Source organism: Talpa occidentalis, unplaced genomic scaffold, assembly GCF_014898055.3.
Source record: "Talpa occidentalis isolate TD23 unplaced genomic scaffold, MPIMG_talOcc4v2.1 talOcc4.11, whole genome shotgun sequence".
Classification (NCBI taxonomy): Eukaryota; Metazoa; Chordata; class Mammalia; order Eulipotyphla; family Talpidae; genus Talpa; species Talpa occidentalis.
In genome coordinates, this window is record NW_023601104.1 from 86708215 (window position 1) to 86726925 (window position 18711).

General features: G+C 42.0%; 1 protein-coding gene across 1 annotated transcript in view; it reads left to right on the top strand.

The window, feature by feature from the left end:
* STON2 (stonin 2) overlaps window positions 1–18711 on the top strand; it is a 137925-nt gene that overhangs the window by 113951 nt on the left and 5263 nt on the right. Inside the window, exons 5-6 of the mRNA XM_037503754.2 lie at window positions 8375–10213; window positions 17241–17443. Coding sequence (XP_037359651.1) covers window positions 8375–10213; window positions 17241–17443 — 2042 coding nt within the window. The remainder of the gene's footprint in view (window positions 1–8374; window positions 10214–17240; window positions 17444–18711) is intronic.

Here is an 18711-nt window from a genome sequence, read left to right on the forward strand (position 1 = left end):
CTTTGCTGAGACAGACACCTCCAGGTTAATTTCATGTGGTCACATTGACGTCCTTTCCAAGGCACAACTCTGCTTCTGTTACTCATCAACATAACCAGGATAATAATCACCAAGCACCTAACCTTGGGTGTGTCTTAATCCTTCATAAACCTGGTTCTTTTTTCTGTCTCTAACTGTTGTGGTTAAGAGATGTTAACCATACTAAGCTGTGTCTTTACCTTCCTTGGATATTTCAGCACCAAGGGCTCATCTTACAAAGCCAGAAACCTGATTTAACCTTCTTACCCAAAAATGATGAGGCTCTTTGAAAATGAGACATCTGACCAAATTTAACAGTAGAATTCAGTACCTCCTAGCCCTGCTTTAGGGTACAATGATTCACCTAGACCTTCACTAAAGTCCAGGAACTTGACTTTCCTCCTACAGCTTTAGAAGTCCAAGGGTTCCTTGACGTTTGCAAGCATCCTGGGCTGTTGCTGAGTGTATCTTCAAGTGGTGTCCAGGTAAACAGTGATTGAAGATATGGAGGCACCTGAGTGGGATATCCTCTGTGGTAAAGGGGCAGTCAAGCCTTGGTCAGGGTAAGGGCATGGGCACTGCAGGTCTGCCACTGTCTGTGGGAACTTGCCCAGTGCCCCTCTGAGCCATCCTTTTCCTGGTCTCTAGCCTTGGAACTTCCAGGGCATAAAACCATGTTCAAATCAGAGTGAAGATGGAGACCTCCTTTTTCCCTTGTCTCTGCTATACATTCTGGTTTGCAGTAACTTCTGACTCCCTCTCTTTTAAGCACCTGAACAAAACAAAAAGAATATTTCCACTTCTTGACTCACCATAGAAGAGTCTAACAGTTCACCAAGCAGAACTTCATGGCCCATCCAGAAGGGTTCAGGTCCTAGAAAGTCCTCTGTGTTCACTCCTCTTTGGTGGGCTTAGAAATAGTTGAGGGTAGAGCCTCCCTGGTGGCGCAGGAGGTTGAGCGCCACACTGTGAAGCTGTCCACAGCCTCTGCAGTGCGGGTTTGATCCCAGCCAGCCGGGAAGAATCCCACATGACACAGCAGACCTCTCCTGTCTCACTTGCTGCTCCCCTTAGCAGTGTATTTCGTCAGTCTGCCAGTTCTGTTCCCTGCTCTATCTCTGGTGAATCCTCTCACTTTCCTGTGCATGTGGCCTGTACCCTGGTTCTTGTATAAAAATAAATAAATCTTTAAAAAAAAAAAGAAATAGTTGAGGGTAAATGGAAAATATGGTGATTTTGCTATGGCAGGAAAAGATAAGTAAAACTCGGATTCTCAGAAGTTCTCATCATGAGTTAGCCCTCTTTGAGATACCTTGATATATTAAAATGTTAACAGGTTACCTTCTAAAATGAATGCTGACTTTTCTATTAACCATACATTTTGGAATTTAGTCCTGTCCCTACCTAAGACCTCAGATGGTGAACTGGAGTTGGCCCATCAGACAACAGCAGGGTGTTGGGGGGGGGTGTCTCTACCCAAATAGTTGGAGATTGGCGCCTTCTTCTAAGAAAAAGAAAAGCTGACATCAGATATGCGTATTGCCAGGGAAACAGCAAGACAGTTGAGTGGGAGTTTAGTTGTTAGAGGAGAAAACCAAAAGCAGGAATCCAAAGGTTCAGAGGTCAAAGTTTAGAACCAGCGAGAAAAGACTGATTAGGACACATAAGAAATTGGGGGTGTTCCTGGGTCATCCATCAAACTTAAAGTCCTCTATATTAAGCTTACTTTTTTGACAGAGAGAGAGAGATAGAAAGAGAGGGAGACAGACAGACAGACAGACAGACAGGCACACGCACACACACACACACACAGAGAGAGAGAGAGAGAGAGAGAGAGAGAGATGAAATGTGTTGGTTCAGCCCATCTTGATGAGCAGGTATGGAGCTGGCAGGACTAATCATTAGAAGTTGCTCAGCACTGCTTCCTAGCTCCTGTAGCAAATAAAAAAAAAAAAAAAAACTGTAGTGTTGAATTTTCTTGATAAGAATTTTATCAAGTAGTGGTAGTTTGATGAACTGACTTCTTTGCTTTGGGGATATCTCTGACCAGGTATCTTTACCATCATCCAAACATCTTCTCCTCTAGATAATGCTAAGAATGGATGGCTAGACTCAGAGCCTCTGGCTCTCCCTTTTATCATAGTGTATTGTGAGCACTCAGCAGGTCTCAGTTCTTTCACCCTAGTTAGAAGCTCCCTTAATAAGGTCCAGATAACTAACTGCTTTCTCTCACTCATCAAGAAGGAAATCTGAATTCATGCCCCAAGTCTTCCCTGTATAAAGTGATGTTAATCTTTGTTTAGTTAACTTCTTTTACTCCACTGAACAATGCTCTTAAAAGTTGTGTCAGGATAATTCTTCCTAATCGCAAAGATAATTGGAAAAATTAACCAGACTTTAGTTTAATGAACAAGCATAAGGAAATACCACTGTTAAAGAGAATGAAAAGCAGGACCTCACTTCTAATCTCCCCATGGGCAATTTACTCAAACTTGTCTCCTCTGCCAAATGAAGGGGTCAACTCTTATTATTTCTAAAATACTTTTCAAGTCCCCTAATTCTGTGTTCCTTTTTTCACTTGACACATTACACCACAAATATTCAAGTAACTATTGTGCATCTGAGGCCGGCTACATGCAGCTTTAAGTATATGCTCTTATAGTGACTAATATTTTATGTCGAGAAAACTGCAATAATCCAAGAATATTTGTTCTTGCCACTGCTAATAAATTCCAATAAACAGCTCTCACTGACTTTTTTGCACATGTCATTGTGGTAACAAATTAGGTTAACAACTGGGGAAAATACGAGAGTATCTGGTCTCTCTCACATCATAGAAACTGTTGTTTATTTTCCCGTAGTTCTTTTTCTTGTGCTGCTGATTTGTTTTTGTTGATTGATTAGAACTCACTTCATTTAATTTTATCTTTTGAGAAGTTAAAATTGATTGTGGTCTAACACTGAGAGAACACATCCTTTCTTTTTAGTTTGCATTGGTAAAGACAGTAGTAGGAAGCAGCACTGAGGTTCTGGAAATTCTCCCTGTGATGTAGAATGAGCACCAAATCTTTGTACTTGGCTTTTCTTTGGCAGCCTCCCAAGTCATAATAAAAGTAATTTGGAGTAAGTGGAGTGATTCTAATTTAAATAATGCTAGAGGGCCTCCCTGGTGGCTCAAGGGGTTAAGATGCAACCTATGACACAATCTGCAGCCACTGCAGCACAAGTTCGACCCCCAGCCAGGGAGCTACCCACATGGTGCAGCAGACCTCTCCTATCTCACCCACTGCTCCCCTCAGCAGTGTATTTCAGTCAGTCTACCTGTTATGTTCCCTGCTCTGTCTCTGGTGAGTCCTCTCATCACCCGCACCTCTGGTCTGTACCCCAGTTCTTGCATGCATGAATAAATAAATCTTAAAAAAAATAAAAATAAAAAATAAAATAATGCTAGATTTTGTTTTTTTTTTTGGTTTGGATTTTGTTTTAATAAGTCAGTAAAATGGAATTAAAGATGGTTGTTAACTTTGTCCAAAGATAATTGGTTTATGCCTGTTTCTTACTGCAAAGATTTGCAGGCCTTTCCTCCTCGTTGTTTCCACTATTGGCGGCTTAGTGCCCATCCTGAGCATCTCAGAAAAGATCTAGCAGCTGTCTTATCCGCATGGAGCACAGCTAAGCAGTTGTTTTCTTCCTGTAAGTTAATTAGTAGGAAGAGTAAACCTGTGTTTGCACCTTAAAATATTCCCCACCGCCCCGGGACTTTCTTTTTTTTTCTTTTTTTCATTATTGTTTTTTTTTTAATTTTTTACATCATTGTTCATTTTTAAACAATATTTGCTCCCCCCCCCCACTTAGGTGTAGTCCCCATAGAGTTTCCTTCCCCAAGGCACCCGTGCACCATCACCTCAGTCCCATGTGCTCCTCCCTCCCTCCCTCTGATCCCTCTCCCTCCTCCTCCCCTGCAGCATGTCTCTGGGTTATAATTTTCTGTTTTTGCTTTGTTGTGTTTTGTACTGTTTTTTTTTTTTTTTTTTACAGTGTTGTCTTAGTTGGCTTCCCTATATTCCTGTGATAAGTGAAACCATCCAATATTTTTCTTTTTCCTTCTGACTTATTTCACTGGCATAATTCCTTCTAGCTCCATCCACGTTGCTGCGATTGGCATGAGTTTATCTTTTTTGATTCCTGAATAATATTCCTTTGTGTATATATACCACATCTTCTTGAGCCAGTCATCTATTTTTGGGCATTTGGGTTGTTTCCAGGTTTTACCTATTATAAATAGTGCTGCAATAAACATAGGGGTACAGGTTGCACCTTAAAATATTTTAAATCAATTTTAAGATATCTGTTTTCACATAAAACTTTATGAAATATTATTTTCCAACTTTTTTTAATACATATCTACTTTACAACATGAAAATGCATAATTCTGGTAGTGGCGGTAACAGTAGCTGCCATCGCTGCATGTTTTATTATTTGCCAGGCACAATGACATTAACATCTCTATTACATTTTCCCAACAACCCTGTCATGTTGGATTTAATATTTTTTCTTATTTCATAGATGGGAAAACTGAGACACAGAGAAATTAAACTACTTGCCTGATGTCACCCAGCTAATAAGCTGCGGATATAGGTAGTCTGGCTCAAATTATAGGCTGTGGTTATTATTCACTCAACACATACATCATGACCAGCATCCTTGTGAATAAAAATGCAAGACTAGCATGACAATGTGTGACTCCATTAAGACATAAAAAATTGGTATAGCCAATTTCCCATTACTAGACAGTTAGATTGTTTCCATTTTTTCTCATACAAATTTGCTATGATAAATACACCACTATATACTTCGTAGCATGTCTGTCTGTTTTTTCCTTAGAATAAATTCCCCTGTAAATGAGATTCTTAGATCACTTTTTTGAAGACTTTATACCAGTTTTCAAAGTGTGCTTCAGAAAGATTTTTTTAATCTTTCATCAGAGTGCAAGTTTCATCTTGTCACAAATAATGATTATTCTTTCTAAATCTTTGCCTCTCTGACACTGGGAGAATCATATATATTGTTTTATAATGTTAAACTTTTTTCTAAATAGTCATTAGACATTCATATTTCTTCATTAATCTTATCCTATTTTTTGTATGTGAAAGTGTATCCATTTTTATTAAGGATACAATGCCATTATGTATTAAGGATATTAAGCTTTTGCCATATATATGCAAATATTTTTTCCAGAAATTTTACAGATAGCTTTTTTTTATATGTGAAAGTCTCAAATACATGGCTTAATGCTCATAAAAACAACTGCAGATGTCTTTCAGTAAATAATAAATGAAGCAAAATTAAGAGCTCACCCATAGGGATATCCAAGTTAATAAGTGACAATCTTTTAAAAATGGTATTGGGCTGTCCTTGGGTTCACCTTAAGAAATGCTTTATTTGCATGTCAACTCTGGACCACTTCTGCTTGTCATCTGTAAAATTGTCTCAGTAAAGTATTATTTCTTTATAAATGTAGTAAACAGATAATTGTTCCAAAATTTAACCTGTACACTACAATTTGCCAGAACATGGATTTTAAAAAAGATTGTAATCATAGACAATGAACCTGCTGCAGGAGAGAGAATTTTGTAACTAAGTGTTTTAATACTTTAAAAAAAAAAGATTTATTTATTTATGCATACAAGAGCTGGGGTACAGACCAGAGATATGGGCATGGGTGAGAGGTGAGAGGGTGAGAGGATTCACCAGAGACAGAGTGGGGAACAGAACAGGCAGACTGACTGAAAAACACTGCTGAGAGGGGCAGTGGATGAGACAGGAGAGGTCTGCTGCACCATGTGGGTTGCTCCTGGCTGGCTGGAGATCGAACTGGTGCTGCAGAGGCTGCGGATTGCTTCACAGTGTGGTGCTTAACCCCTCGGGCCACCAGGGAGGCCCTTTAATACTTTTTAATAGCTGCCACAGAGATTGTAGAATTTCTAAAAATTCATTTAATTAAAAATTGTTCCTCTAGATTTAAAGACACTTCCTTCAAATTATAAGCCTAATGCTTTAAAACTGTCTAGTTTTGAACTGTCTAGATTTTAAATAACTTGGTTTTAAAAGGAATTTATTGTAAGAAAACTGTTTAGTAGAGACAAAGGCCTATTTTTCCCCCTTTTTGGGGGAGAATATGAGAAATGCTATTTTAGGGCATGGTTTCCAGTAGAAGGGAATCCTTTGGCAGGGAAGTATAAATAGTTTTGGCAGAAAGCTGCCCTCCAAAGGAAAAGGACTTCAGCCTATTTGAAACTGGGGAGTGGTAATAAGCCCAAGGCAATAAGGCTTCCCCTAACTATAGGAGTGGGCCGATGCAGGAATTCCTGGGTGAAACACCTAACAAAAGCCCCATAGAGCCCCTTCTTGGAAATTGGTGAGATTTAAGATGCACCCCTTTTCCAGTTCTCTAGGCAGGATCAGTTGCTATGCACTAATTATATATTACTGGGGGCCCTCATGTTCCCTATGACCTTCTTTACAATAGTAGCAGCAGTAACAGTTGTAGCAACAGCAGATAAAATATAAACCTCATAAACCTAGATTGTTCTTGACCCTTTTGCCTTCATTTTCCAGAAAATAAATTTCTTATACATATATAGAAATCGATTAATGATTAACTTGAAGGAGAGTCTCTTTAAAAATCTTTATCTTTAAAATGCTTTGAAATCCTTTAGAGGTTCTGTACATACAGAAATACATTTTTGCTCATTCTGTTCCTAGGGTGAATGTGGTTATGTATGTATATGTATGTATCCGTGCTCCTGTGTGAACCTGTATTTTCCAGCTGATATCTCCAGTAGAGGAAATTGTTATTTCAATACATATTCTTGGAAAGGTGGGTAACAAGCCAGACATCCCACCCACGTGCCATTACCTTAGTAATTACGTGTGGCATTGTTGATTTGAAGCGGCTGGACGTTCATGAAGGTTTGGCGGGGTTGCCAGAAAACAACAATTTGACTCAATTATTTAAGTACTTATTTTCCTCTGATTCCAAATTACTGGCAGTAGAAAGAGTGGGTGGAATGATGGTAGAGAACCCCCCTACTCCCTCACCCCACCATATATATTCTTCCAGAAACAGGGAGAAGAGAACAAAGTTTTCAAGTAACGTTTCTTTTCCCAATCATACAATCAACAGACCTTTACTGAATATTTACTATATGCCAGACAGATTTGCCATTTCTTCATCAGAATGCACTCCATCTTACTAGAGACTTTATTTCACCCCCCCCCCACCACCACCACACTTCCCACGAACCCCTTAGGACACACAGGGTCCACGTGTTACCAAAAAGTTTTGTATCTTTTCCTCATCAAGGCTCAAGTCTCCTTCCTTAAAGGCCCTGCAAGGGTGAAATTTATTTGTCATAACCTTTTTCTTCTTCGTTAAATGAAGAAACCACAAGATGGAAAATTATTTTAGAGGAAATTATATAATGAACATTTTCTCATGTTACTAAATACTAATGACTCTGTGTCTCAGTTTAGCATTCATCCAAAACTTTTTTCACAATTTTGATTTATTTCCTTTGGGTAGAATTACTAAGTCGCTTATGAATATTTGTAAGTCTCTTAATATAAGTTGCCAAACCACTTTGCAAAGAGTTTATAACAATTTGCAGACCCAGTGTCTATTTATTGTTCACAGATTCTTTACCCTCATTTGATAATAAAAACTTTAAGAATCTTCACTGATTTTTTTAGTTTCATCTTACTTTTCTTATTGCTAAAGATACTGAACATTTTTTACATGCTTATTAGATATTTTTAATTATCTTTTCTGAGTTGTCTATATATGTCCTTTGCTTGTATTCCTACCAGGATTTTTATATTTTTTTGACTTGTGTGAACTTAATTCACACTAAGGATGTTAACATTTTGTCTTAAATATTTATTGAACATTTGGGCTAAAATCCCTGTTATTTGTGGTCATATTATCAGAGTTTTATATTATTTTATCTAGGAGGTGATTTCAATGTGTAAATACTAAGAATATATACTTTAGAGCAGAGTAAATATTTATTTTGGAAACTTCTATAAAATAAAGGGAGAATGTGTAAGAGTTAAATAAGTTGATCTTACCAGTACTTCAAAATTGAGAGACCCGTTTGTATTCCTACTGCCTTTAATGTATAGCCCCTATGGTGAGCTCCGTGCTGATACTAAATGCTTGATAAGTAATGAGCTACTTTGGAATGCACTGGATTCTAGATAAAATTCTAGTCATCCCTCATTCCCTTACTTCACTTTCCCATAAGTCTAGAGACCCTGAAGAGCTGCCCCTCATGTGTTCTCCTTTTCTTTTTAGACAATTCTTCTTCACTCCAGGAAGATGAAGAGGTAGAGATGGAGGCCATCCACTGGCAAGCCAGCAGTCCCACCTTGAATGGACACCCTGCCACTCCAGTGACCTCTGCGCGTTTCCCCAGCTGGGTCACTTTTGATGACAATGAAATCAGCTGCCCTTTGCCACCAGCCACCTCTCCTCTGAAGCCAAGTACACCGCCTGTTGGATCTGTGATCCAAGATGTAGCTTATAACTCAGTGGGGTCATTTAAGAAGAGGGAACGTCCCAAAAGCACTTTGATGAACTTCTCCAAAGTTCAGAAGCTGGACATTTCCTCCTTAAATCACCCACCTTCCATAACCAAGCCTCCACCTTGGAGGGCAACCAATCCTTTCTTGAATGAGACTCTACAGGATGTACAACCCTCGCCGATCAACCCTTTCAGTGATTTCTTTGAGGAGCAGGAGAGACGGTCCCAAAACAGTTCCATTTCGAGCACCGCAGGCAAGAACCAAAGAGATTCCCTCATTGTCGTCTACCAGGATGCCATCAGTTTTGATGATTCAAGCAAAAGCCAGTCACACTCTGATGCTGTTGAGAAGCTCAAACAACTCCAAATTGATGATCCTGACCATTTAGGTAACACAGCACTACCTGATGATGACGCAGTCGCCTGGATTGAACTAGATGACCACGTGCCTGGCTCAGCACCGTCCCAGCCCAGGGATGGGTGGCCAATGATGCTGAGGATCCCTGAAAAGAAAAATATCATGTCCTCCAGGCACTGGGGACCCATCTACATCAAACTGACAGACACTGGTTACCTGCAGCTGTATTATGAACAGGGCCTAGAAAAACCTTTTCGTGAGTTCAAGCTGGAGATCTGCCATGAGATTTCAGAACCCAGGCTCCAAAACTATGATGAGAATGGCAGGATCCACAGCCTGCGGATAGACCGTGTCACCTATAAGGAGAAGAAGAAATACCAGCCCAAACCTGCAGTGGCCCACATGGCGGAGAGGGAACAGGTGATTAAGCTGGGCACTACCAACTATGATGATTTCTTGAGCTTCATCCGTGCAGTTCAGAACCGCCTCATGAATCTACCAGTGTTGTCAATGGACTTGACCACAGTTGGCTTGAATTACATTGAAGAGGAGCTCACAGTGGATGTCAAAGATGAATTCTCAGGCATCGTGAGCAAAGGAGAAAACCAAATTCTCCAGCACCATGTCTTGACACGGATACACATCCTGAGTTTCCTCTCTGGGCTTGCAGAGTGCCGCTTGGGTCTCAATGACGTCCTGGTCAAGGGCAACGAAATCGTCTCCCGGCAAGACATCATGCCTACCACCACCAGCAAGTGGATCAAGCTCCATGAGTGCCGTTTCCATGGCTGCGTGGATGAGGACGTATTCAACACCTCGAGGGTTATTCTTTTCAACCCTTTGGACGCGTGCCGGTTTGAGCTCATGCGGTTCAGGACAGTGTTTGCAGAGAAGACCTTGCCTTTCACACTCAGGACGGCGGCGAGCATCAACGGGGCGGAGGTGGAAGTGCAGAGCTGGCTTCGGATGTCTTCCGGCTTCTCCTCTAACCGTGACCCTCTTACTCAGGTGCCCTGTGAGAATGTGATGGTCCGTTACCCTGTGCCCAGTGAGTGGGTGAAAAACTTCCGCAGGGAAAGCATGCTGGGGGAGAAGTCTCTGAAAGCCAAAGTGAACCGTGGGGCAAGTTTTGGCTCAACTAGTGTGTCAGGCTCTGAGCCTGTCATGAGAGTAACTCTGGGAACTGCCAAATATGAACATGCCTTTAACTCCATTGTGTGGAGGATAAACCGACTGCCTGACAAAAACTCAGGTAGGTGGAGGTCTCCCACAGTTGCGAAAGCAAGAAGGGGACCAAAGTGCCACACTCTCTTTCCCTGTGAAGCGCTGGGTTTTGTTGTGTGACAGGAATAGTGCTGGAGGGTGAGGAAGGGGGCCAGAAAAGTCAAACTATCTGAGCAAAGTAAGGGGTATGGGTGGCCCAGTTTGTGCCATCTTTTCGCTCCCTTATAGTCATACTTCTTCCATAAAACTAAACATTACTCTTCTCAGCTAAGCCGCTAAGCAGATTAAGAATTTATAGTCTTGGCTGATTGGTTAAGGTATAATCTGTGGCACTGGAAGCTCTCTATTTCCAGATCCTAGAAGGTTCAGGAGAGATAGCTTCTTAATGGTGGTCTGGCTGTAGGTAAAAGGGTCCGTTTATGGCCAAGCCAATGTACAATACAGGTGAGGAGTTAGATTTATGGTTCCAGCCACTCTGTGTGAGGCCTGTCAGCCATTACATATCGGGCCCAGAGCTGGGATTTGGGGAGTGAGAAGAGTCATGGGCTCTGATCACATTGGAAATCCAGCCAGGGCATGAAGGTCCAAAGGGACTGAGATTCTACCAGACAAAAAAATCAAGGAAGGAATGTTGAACTCAAACAAAGAAAGAATGCTTACCAGCCCTGGCTGGCCAGCTCTCAGCTCACCAGCTCTCAGCTCACTTTTGTGCTTGAGTGAGGCTGGAAGGCACCAGCTTTCCTCACGTCCAGTGAGACTTAGAGAAACGACAGGACCAGGGAGTCATCGGGTCGACCCTACTAGCCTTATTTCTTAGAGTGGGTCTGGATCACCCCAATGGCATGTAGCAAACCCATGATCCTTAAACTACTTCTCTTATTTCTAATAAATTTTGCCCATCTATTAACAAAAGTGGGTATCCTAGCTGAGCAAAAAGAATAAGATTTGGGAAAATTCTGGGTTGAAAAGTCTTTCTCTTAAGCAGCTATTCTTTTTTCCCTTTCTGTTATGGAATCCTATTAGTGTATTCGGCCTTCATCCCCTGTTTGAGTGTGGAGCGGCTGTGTTCGCGCACCCTAAGTGCAATATGATGTGATGGCAAGAGAAATGCCATCTGCTCCACTCCCCCGTGCTCCACTCCCCGGATGCCAGGCAGCAGGACACACCAGGACACTGTGTCAGACACTGGGTGTAGCGGTGCTCACCAAGGAGACAATTGAACCTCTTGTTTGAGGCTGGACTTGCCACCCCTTTTTACTAACCCACAGAATTTTAAAAACAAAGTCTTCCTCTTTGTTCTTGCTTGTACATTTCCCCTAACATCAGCTCTCTGTTCTCCTGGGGGTAGCTCTGTGATCCCCACCTCAGCCACAGGGTCCATGAGAGCTTTCCTCTGACCCAGAAGCCCTTGGGAAGAGAAGGGAAGTGGTAGGGACAAAATTACTGTTTAACTGGCTGGAGTGTTGACATAGGAAAAGATAAGCCCTCTGGTTTATGTTTATTAGAAGCGTTAACTTTGATTTAGTAAGTGCGTATTTAGATACTTTCATCTGGGATTTTCAAGCTGGAAGGGGGCTTGGGAATAATTTACCACTTCATTCTACAAATGAGGAATTAAGGACCAGAAAGTGACATAACTCGTCTGAAGTCACGAAGCCACATCCAGGATTCTTTTCTCAGTGCCCACAGCTGCCTCTTAGTAGGTAACACTAGATAGACACAAAGTTGAAATAATTTCCACTATGAGAACAGAGATTTGTAATTTTCTCAGTATGTACACAAATAGCGCATGTTTCATACTTCTTTAGCTCAAATATTTAAAAGAAATATAGGAGGTGGTGGTTGTTATAAGCATCGAAGACTGACTGACTACTTTAAACAAAAATGAAAATTAAAAAGGAGGAAAGTAAGAAATTGTCAGGAGGCTATAGGTAGCAGAGAGATCTCAAGGAAAGTTGGAATAGGCAGGCTTCGGAAAGAATAGATCTTGGGGGCTTCCCTGGTGGCGCAGGGGTTAATGTCAGCACTGTCAAGCTATCAGCAGCCACTGCAGTACAAGTTTGATCCCTGGCCAAGGAGCTGACCCACATGGTGCAGCAGACCTTACCTGTCTCACCCGCTGCTCCTCTCAGCAGTGTATTTCAGTAGATCCTTCTGTTCTGCTCCCCACTCTGTCTCTGTTGAATCCTCTCACTTCCTATACCTCTGGCCTACACCCCAGTTCTCGTATGCATAAATTAAAAAAATTAAATCTTAAAAAAATGAATAGATCTTGACATCAGGAACTGTGGCTGTTTCCTTAGGCTGCAACTATTGGGACAACATATCACCAGTCGTTTTCTGTTCTCGTGCCTTTTGGCCCCAAAGTGGAGGGTAGAACAATGTATGTTGACCATCTTGACCTCATAGATGATATGCAATGCTGGGGAAGGAATATCCCAAGGGAAAGAAAAAAACAGATTGAAGAAAGGGGGAATAGGTGTAGGACAGAGGGGGATTAGCAGGTCGCGAGCAAACACTTTCCTTAATGCTTCTCCAGGGGTAGTGTTCAGTAGGCTCAAGGCAAAGTAAATGCAAATTATATGCCATGCATTTGTTTCCAGATTACTGGACCCTAGTTTATGAAAGATGTTTGAAATACAGGACAGAATAAAGATATTTGGGAATGTTTCACACTTAAACTCCTTCCTTCCCCCATCACTGCTTTTGCTGTCATATATTTTTAGTGGTAAAACTCCAAAAAGGGGGCTTATTACTCACACTGGTCAATAGGATATTTCCATATCAGTTCAGAAAATTGATCACACCCTTTCCAGAACCTTGAGATGTACAGGATCTGATTTCCAGTCAGCAGATTCTACCACTGCTGGAATTCATTGCTCAGCCCCTGTCCTCCCCATCTGGTGCTCCATATGGAAACTGTAGAATTGACAGTGGTAATTAACCCTTTTCTGTGCTCTTCTGCCTTAGTCTTCAGACAGCTCTGGGAAGGTGCCTTTTACAGGTTACTTTTCATAATCCTCACACTTCCGTTTTTATTTTTATGTTTATTTTTTTTTAATTTATACAAGAACCGGGGTACTGGCCAGATGAGAGGGAGGGTGAGAGGATTCACGAGAGACAGAGCAGGGAACAGAACAGGCAGACTGACGAAATACACTGCTGAGGGGAGCAGCAGGAGAGACGGAGAGGTCTGCTTGCCATGTGGGTAGCTCTGAGGCTGGCGGGGATCAAAGCAGCATTGCAGAGGCTGCGGACAGCTTCACAGCGCTGCGCTGAAACGCCTGCACCACCAGGGAGGTCCACTTCCATTTTTAATGAAGGAAGCCTGAACCTCTGTGTGGCTACTCTCACCTTGCAGTGGCCCCGGCACCCCTATCCAGGGGCTGGTCAGACTACATGGGACCTGGTACTAGCAGGTCAGTACTCAGGGCTTTGCTGGCACCCCAATAGAGTAACTCCCACAGGCTTGTCCCAGATCCAGCCACCAAGAGACACCAACAAGCTGCGCCAGGATTCCGACATGGCCCCCACCCAAACAACCTATGCTATTAGCTGCCCTGTCTGTTCTCCAAGCGCCCTCCCACCCTAATCCCTAGAGCTTTTCTTAACCCTAGAAGGCACCAGAACAAGTGCTGCTATTTTCCCAAATCACCTGCCAGAAAATAAAACATTCTGTTCTGTAGAGTTAGCTTTCTTTGCTAGAATTCCAATTTTTATTAGATGAGGTAAAGAAAATGACGAGGTAATTGCAAAATGATTTGCCTTTTATGGAAAATAGAAATGTGAATGTTAATTTTTAATTTTCTCAGTTTGATCAAGAAAAATAACAGTGCATGGGCTGATTATTTCATTACCATGAAAAAAACTATACTAACTTTCAAAATTATGCTTCCTTACCTGTCCAGCATCCCTGTATATCATTAGTATATGCTCAGAATCAAGTAAATGTTGTTTTCATGGTTTGTTGTGAATACACTTTGATGGGGTAAGAATACATTATTGGTGGGGCCCTTTTTGCTGGAAGTAATTCTTTTTCAATTTTCCAACAATGTTTAAATAAGGGTAATTAGATAAAACTATTGTTCAAGTTGCTGTTGAATTAAATTGAGACTCCTCTATGTACTTAGTAGTCATCTAAATGATAGCAGTATATCAGGATTTGAGGTTATAATTTGAAGTCAGTCAGATCTAAATTTTATTCCCAGTTCTACAATTTTTTTTTTTCCTTTTTTTTCTTTCTTTTATAGAGGCATGTTTTATTTATCTATTCGTTTGTTTGTTCGTTTGTTTCGTTTATACATGCACTGGGCACAGTCAGAAGCGCGGGAGGGCGAGAGAACTCACCAGAGCCAGAGCGGGGAGCAGAACAGGCAGAAGGACCGAAGTACACTGCTGAGGGGAGCAGCGGGCGGCAGGAGAGGTCTGCGCGCCATGTGGGACCCTCCTCCGGTGGCCGGGGAGCAGCCGGGGATGGAACCAGCGCTGCAGAGGCTGCGGGCAGCTTCGCAACCCAGCGCTCAACCGCTGCGCCACCGGGGAGGCCCCCCCAGTTCTACAATTTAATGGTTGTATGATTATAGGCGATTTACATAAACCTCTCAGAGAAATTTCATTTTCTTCATCTATAAAAGTTATTAATACCTAACTACTAAGAATGAAATTGGATGATGCTTTTTAGTGTTTGGCACAGTCTCCGGTCTATAATAAATATTTATTAAATGATAGCTATATACAGGCCTAGCTCCTTCTTTTGTGCTTAGTAGATACTGTTCTTTTTACAAATTAAATGTTGGTGGTAGGGCCTCCCCGGTGGTGCAGCGGTTGAGCGCTGGCTTGAGAAGCTGCCCGCGGCCTCTGCGGTGCTGGTTCGACCCCCAGCTGCTCCCCGGCCACCGGAGGAGGGTCCCACATGGCGCGCAGACCTCTCCTGCCGCCCGCTGCTCCCCTCAGCAGTGTACTTCGGTCCTTCTGCCTGCTCTGCTCCCCGCTCTGGCTCTGGTGAATTCTCTCACCCTCCCGTGCTTCTGACTGTACCCAGTGCATGTATAAACAAACAAACAAACAAATAAATAAATAAATAAAAACATGCCTCTTAAAAAAATATAAAATAAATGTTGGTGGTAACCCTGATTCAGACAAGTCTATAGTGCCATTTTTCAACAGTATGTACTCACTTTGTTTTTAATTTTTTTTAAATAATGTATAGTGTAAATATAATCTGGAACCAAACCTAACAGCATCTTCAAGGTGTTCCTGTAATTATATCCATGGTACAAAATTGTTGAAAAATATCAAATGGATTTTTTAAAAAGTGTAATTTTACAATTATTTGCATCTTATTTAAATGCCTGCCCCAAAATCAGTGCAAATTTTTAATTTTAATTTCCCAAAAGATTACTCTTTAGAAATAACCTTTGAAATATGTTGCATTTGTGAAACAGAGCAAAACACATACTTCATTCCAATGTTTTCCTTAGAGAGTGGGTGTGTATGTTCTCATTCTCTGAGATTAAATAGTCCTGCCCAGACCAATAAAGAAAAATGGAATAGTTTATTTGGGAAAACTCAGATAACTGAGGGCTGATCTTGTTACATAATGAAGTCAAAGCCATTTCACACTGTTTATCCACAGCTGGTTGCTGCACTGAGGTTCTTTGAATTCACTTCCTCTCAGCCCTGTCACCCTACAAACCCAGTCTCGAGGTTTGGGGACTATGAGGTTATGGCTCAGACAAAGAGGTTAAGAGGTTAAGAGATAGGCTGCTGGGTTTAATCCTTATCTCTGCCACTTTCTAGCTGTGACTTTGGTCCATTCACTTTACTTCCAAAGCCTTTGTTTCCTCATCTATGGAATATAATAATTGGGACCTCAAGGGAATGGAATGAAGATACAGTGAGAGAATCTGCTTAGAGCATCTAGCACAGCACCTGCAGGGTGCACAGCAAACTCTCCCCACCGCGTCTGGAGAATGACAAAGTAGCCCTCAGTGGCCGCGGACACAGAACTAACCTCTACCCCTTTTCGCTCAGATATCTAATAACAATTCCTAAATGCAAACTAAACCTTAACTTTGCCAGACAAGTACAGTTGAACTTGCCGTAGATTTACAGAATCAAGGGACAATCTACCCTTTCCTACTGTTCCCCACCCCCAGCACAACTTTACAGAAGTGGCCTGGAGAGAACACAGGACTGAATGCTGGCTCTCTGCTACTCACCAGGAGAACTGGGGTCAAACCCAGCTGTCCGGAGTGGCTGTCTGTGTTCTCTCAGGTACTATAGGCTTCCCTGACACCTGTGTGCTGTCTATAGAGCATTGTCATTTACAAATGCCATTCCCTCACATGAACAAAAAATGCCAGAAAGCATTTTTTAAAGACTTATTTTTATTTATTTATGCATACAAGAGCTGGGGTGTAGGCCATAGGTGCAGGGGTGAGAGGATTCACCAGAAATAGACTGGGGAGCAAGACAGTTGGATCTACTGAAATACACTGCTGAGGGGAGAAGCAGGCGAGACAGTAGAGGTCTGCTATGCCATGTGGGTCATTTCCCTTGCCGAGGATCAAACTCGTGCCACAGTGGCTGGTGATAGTTTGATAGAGCTCTTTAACCCCTGCACCACCAGGCCAGCCCCACATTTTTTTTAAACTATGAAATGCTATTAAGAAAATTCAGTTTGCCTTTTGAAGGAAATCATGCTCTTTCTCCAGGTGGCTGTCACTGGTATTTTAGGAGATGTTAGTGCTGTTCCCTTTGGCTCCCTCTTGCCACTCTACAACCCGTACACTGACCTGAGCAGGTAGAATAACCTATTTCTCAGGCGATGGGTTTGGCTGCTGGGGTTCCAGGCTGCTGTCATCAGCTAATGTCCTATCACAGAGTCTGGGACTCATGCAGTGTGATTTCTGCTGAGGCAAGTCCTCTGCTCAGCACTGGCCCCTCTGGCAGACTGCCAGTCCTCCCTTACTCTTCAGTCGCTCCTCTGTATTCTCTTTCTATGTCCTCCCCAAAGAACCTGCTCCCTAGATTCTTTTGTCTCTCTTTCATAGCTTCTGGCCACCCACACTGTTTCTTCTGCCACCTTGAACTTGGCTCTGACCGGGAAGTGCCTTCCAGATTTGCCAGTCATGTGAATGTTGAGTTCAGCATGCCCACAACTTCTGCCTCCAAAGCTGCTGTGAGATCCATCTCTGTGGAAGACAAGACTGACGTCAGGAAATGGGTTAATTATTCAGCACACTACAGCTACAAGGTACCTCAGGGGGCAGCTGGCTAATGCTTCCAAGTCTATTTGTTGGCACCTGTTCCCTCTCCCTTCTCATTCAAAGTGTCCTAGAAGAGCTTCTCCATACAGAGCTGTGGATGAGTCTACTCTGACCTTTAATGAATAATCTTTAGTGAGCAAGACAAAGTGGCAGGGGAAAAAGAGGCTGATAAAAGAGAATAATTTTTCAGTCATCATGAAAAACCACAAAAAAGAACAATGGGTAAAGGGATATTATTCATCATTCATAATGTAATTTGTGTTGTGAGTAGTGAACTTGGAATCCCAAGGAGTGTGGTCTCCAGTGACAAAGCCCTATTGCAGGGCTCTTGATCCAAGGGACGTGGGAGGATGTTTTTCTGAATAGCTGAAGTTCAAGTCAGTACCTGCCGTGGCCACTCCAGTGCTAACTTGAAGCATTTATGTCATTGATAAGAGTCGATGGCATGGATCTGGGTGAAGTTAGGACATAATCTCAAAAAATAGGCCAGCTTTTATAGTTGCAATGGGATCAGGGCTGAGAAAGAAGGAAACCAAGCTAGGTGTCCTGACATAAACAGTGATTATGTTCTGAAGGGCTAGAAATTCAACAGGAGGAAAGTAATGCCAAAGATGGAAAAGGGAGGTGATCAAAGAAGATTTTACAAGTGGTTCAATAATTTTTCATTCATGATAATATTCTTAGAGTTATGTGATGATTTATCCCTCCTCTAAACGCTTCCTCAGTTGTGTGAGCTAAAACATTCAACTAACAAGAACAAATACTCCATCTTGTGGCCTAAAAAAAAAAACCAGTTTCTTTCCCCAACCTGATGAACCTTGTCATCTATTCTGTCAAAGTGGTATTGAGAGGAACTGCCTTGTTATGAAATTCCTGAGCTCAGAGGATTCCCTGCCTGACTTATCAAAGGCATCAGTTGAAGTTTGTCATTTTCAAGCCAAGATTAATTTATTAACCCTTTAATAGCAGCTACACTATTTTTGCAGTAGATAAAGGGAGAACTATAAATAAATACTCCAATACTTATTAGTTTGGAGACTATTAAAAAAGAAAAGTAATGGAGAGGTATAAAGTTACCAAGGAATTCATTTGGTAAACCTTTGTGATTACCTGTGCTACACCTCCACTGCTGGTTTGCAGGAGTAAATGAGGACTTGCCCTGTCCTAAGCTTAGGGTGCATTGGAGCTGGGCAGGTGTCCAAGATACGGTGGGAATATTCACAAGGGAAGCACCTAACTCTACTAATGAGTCAAG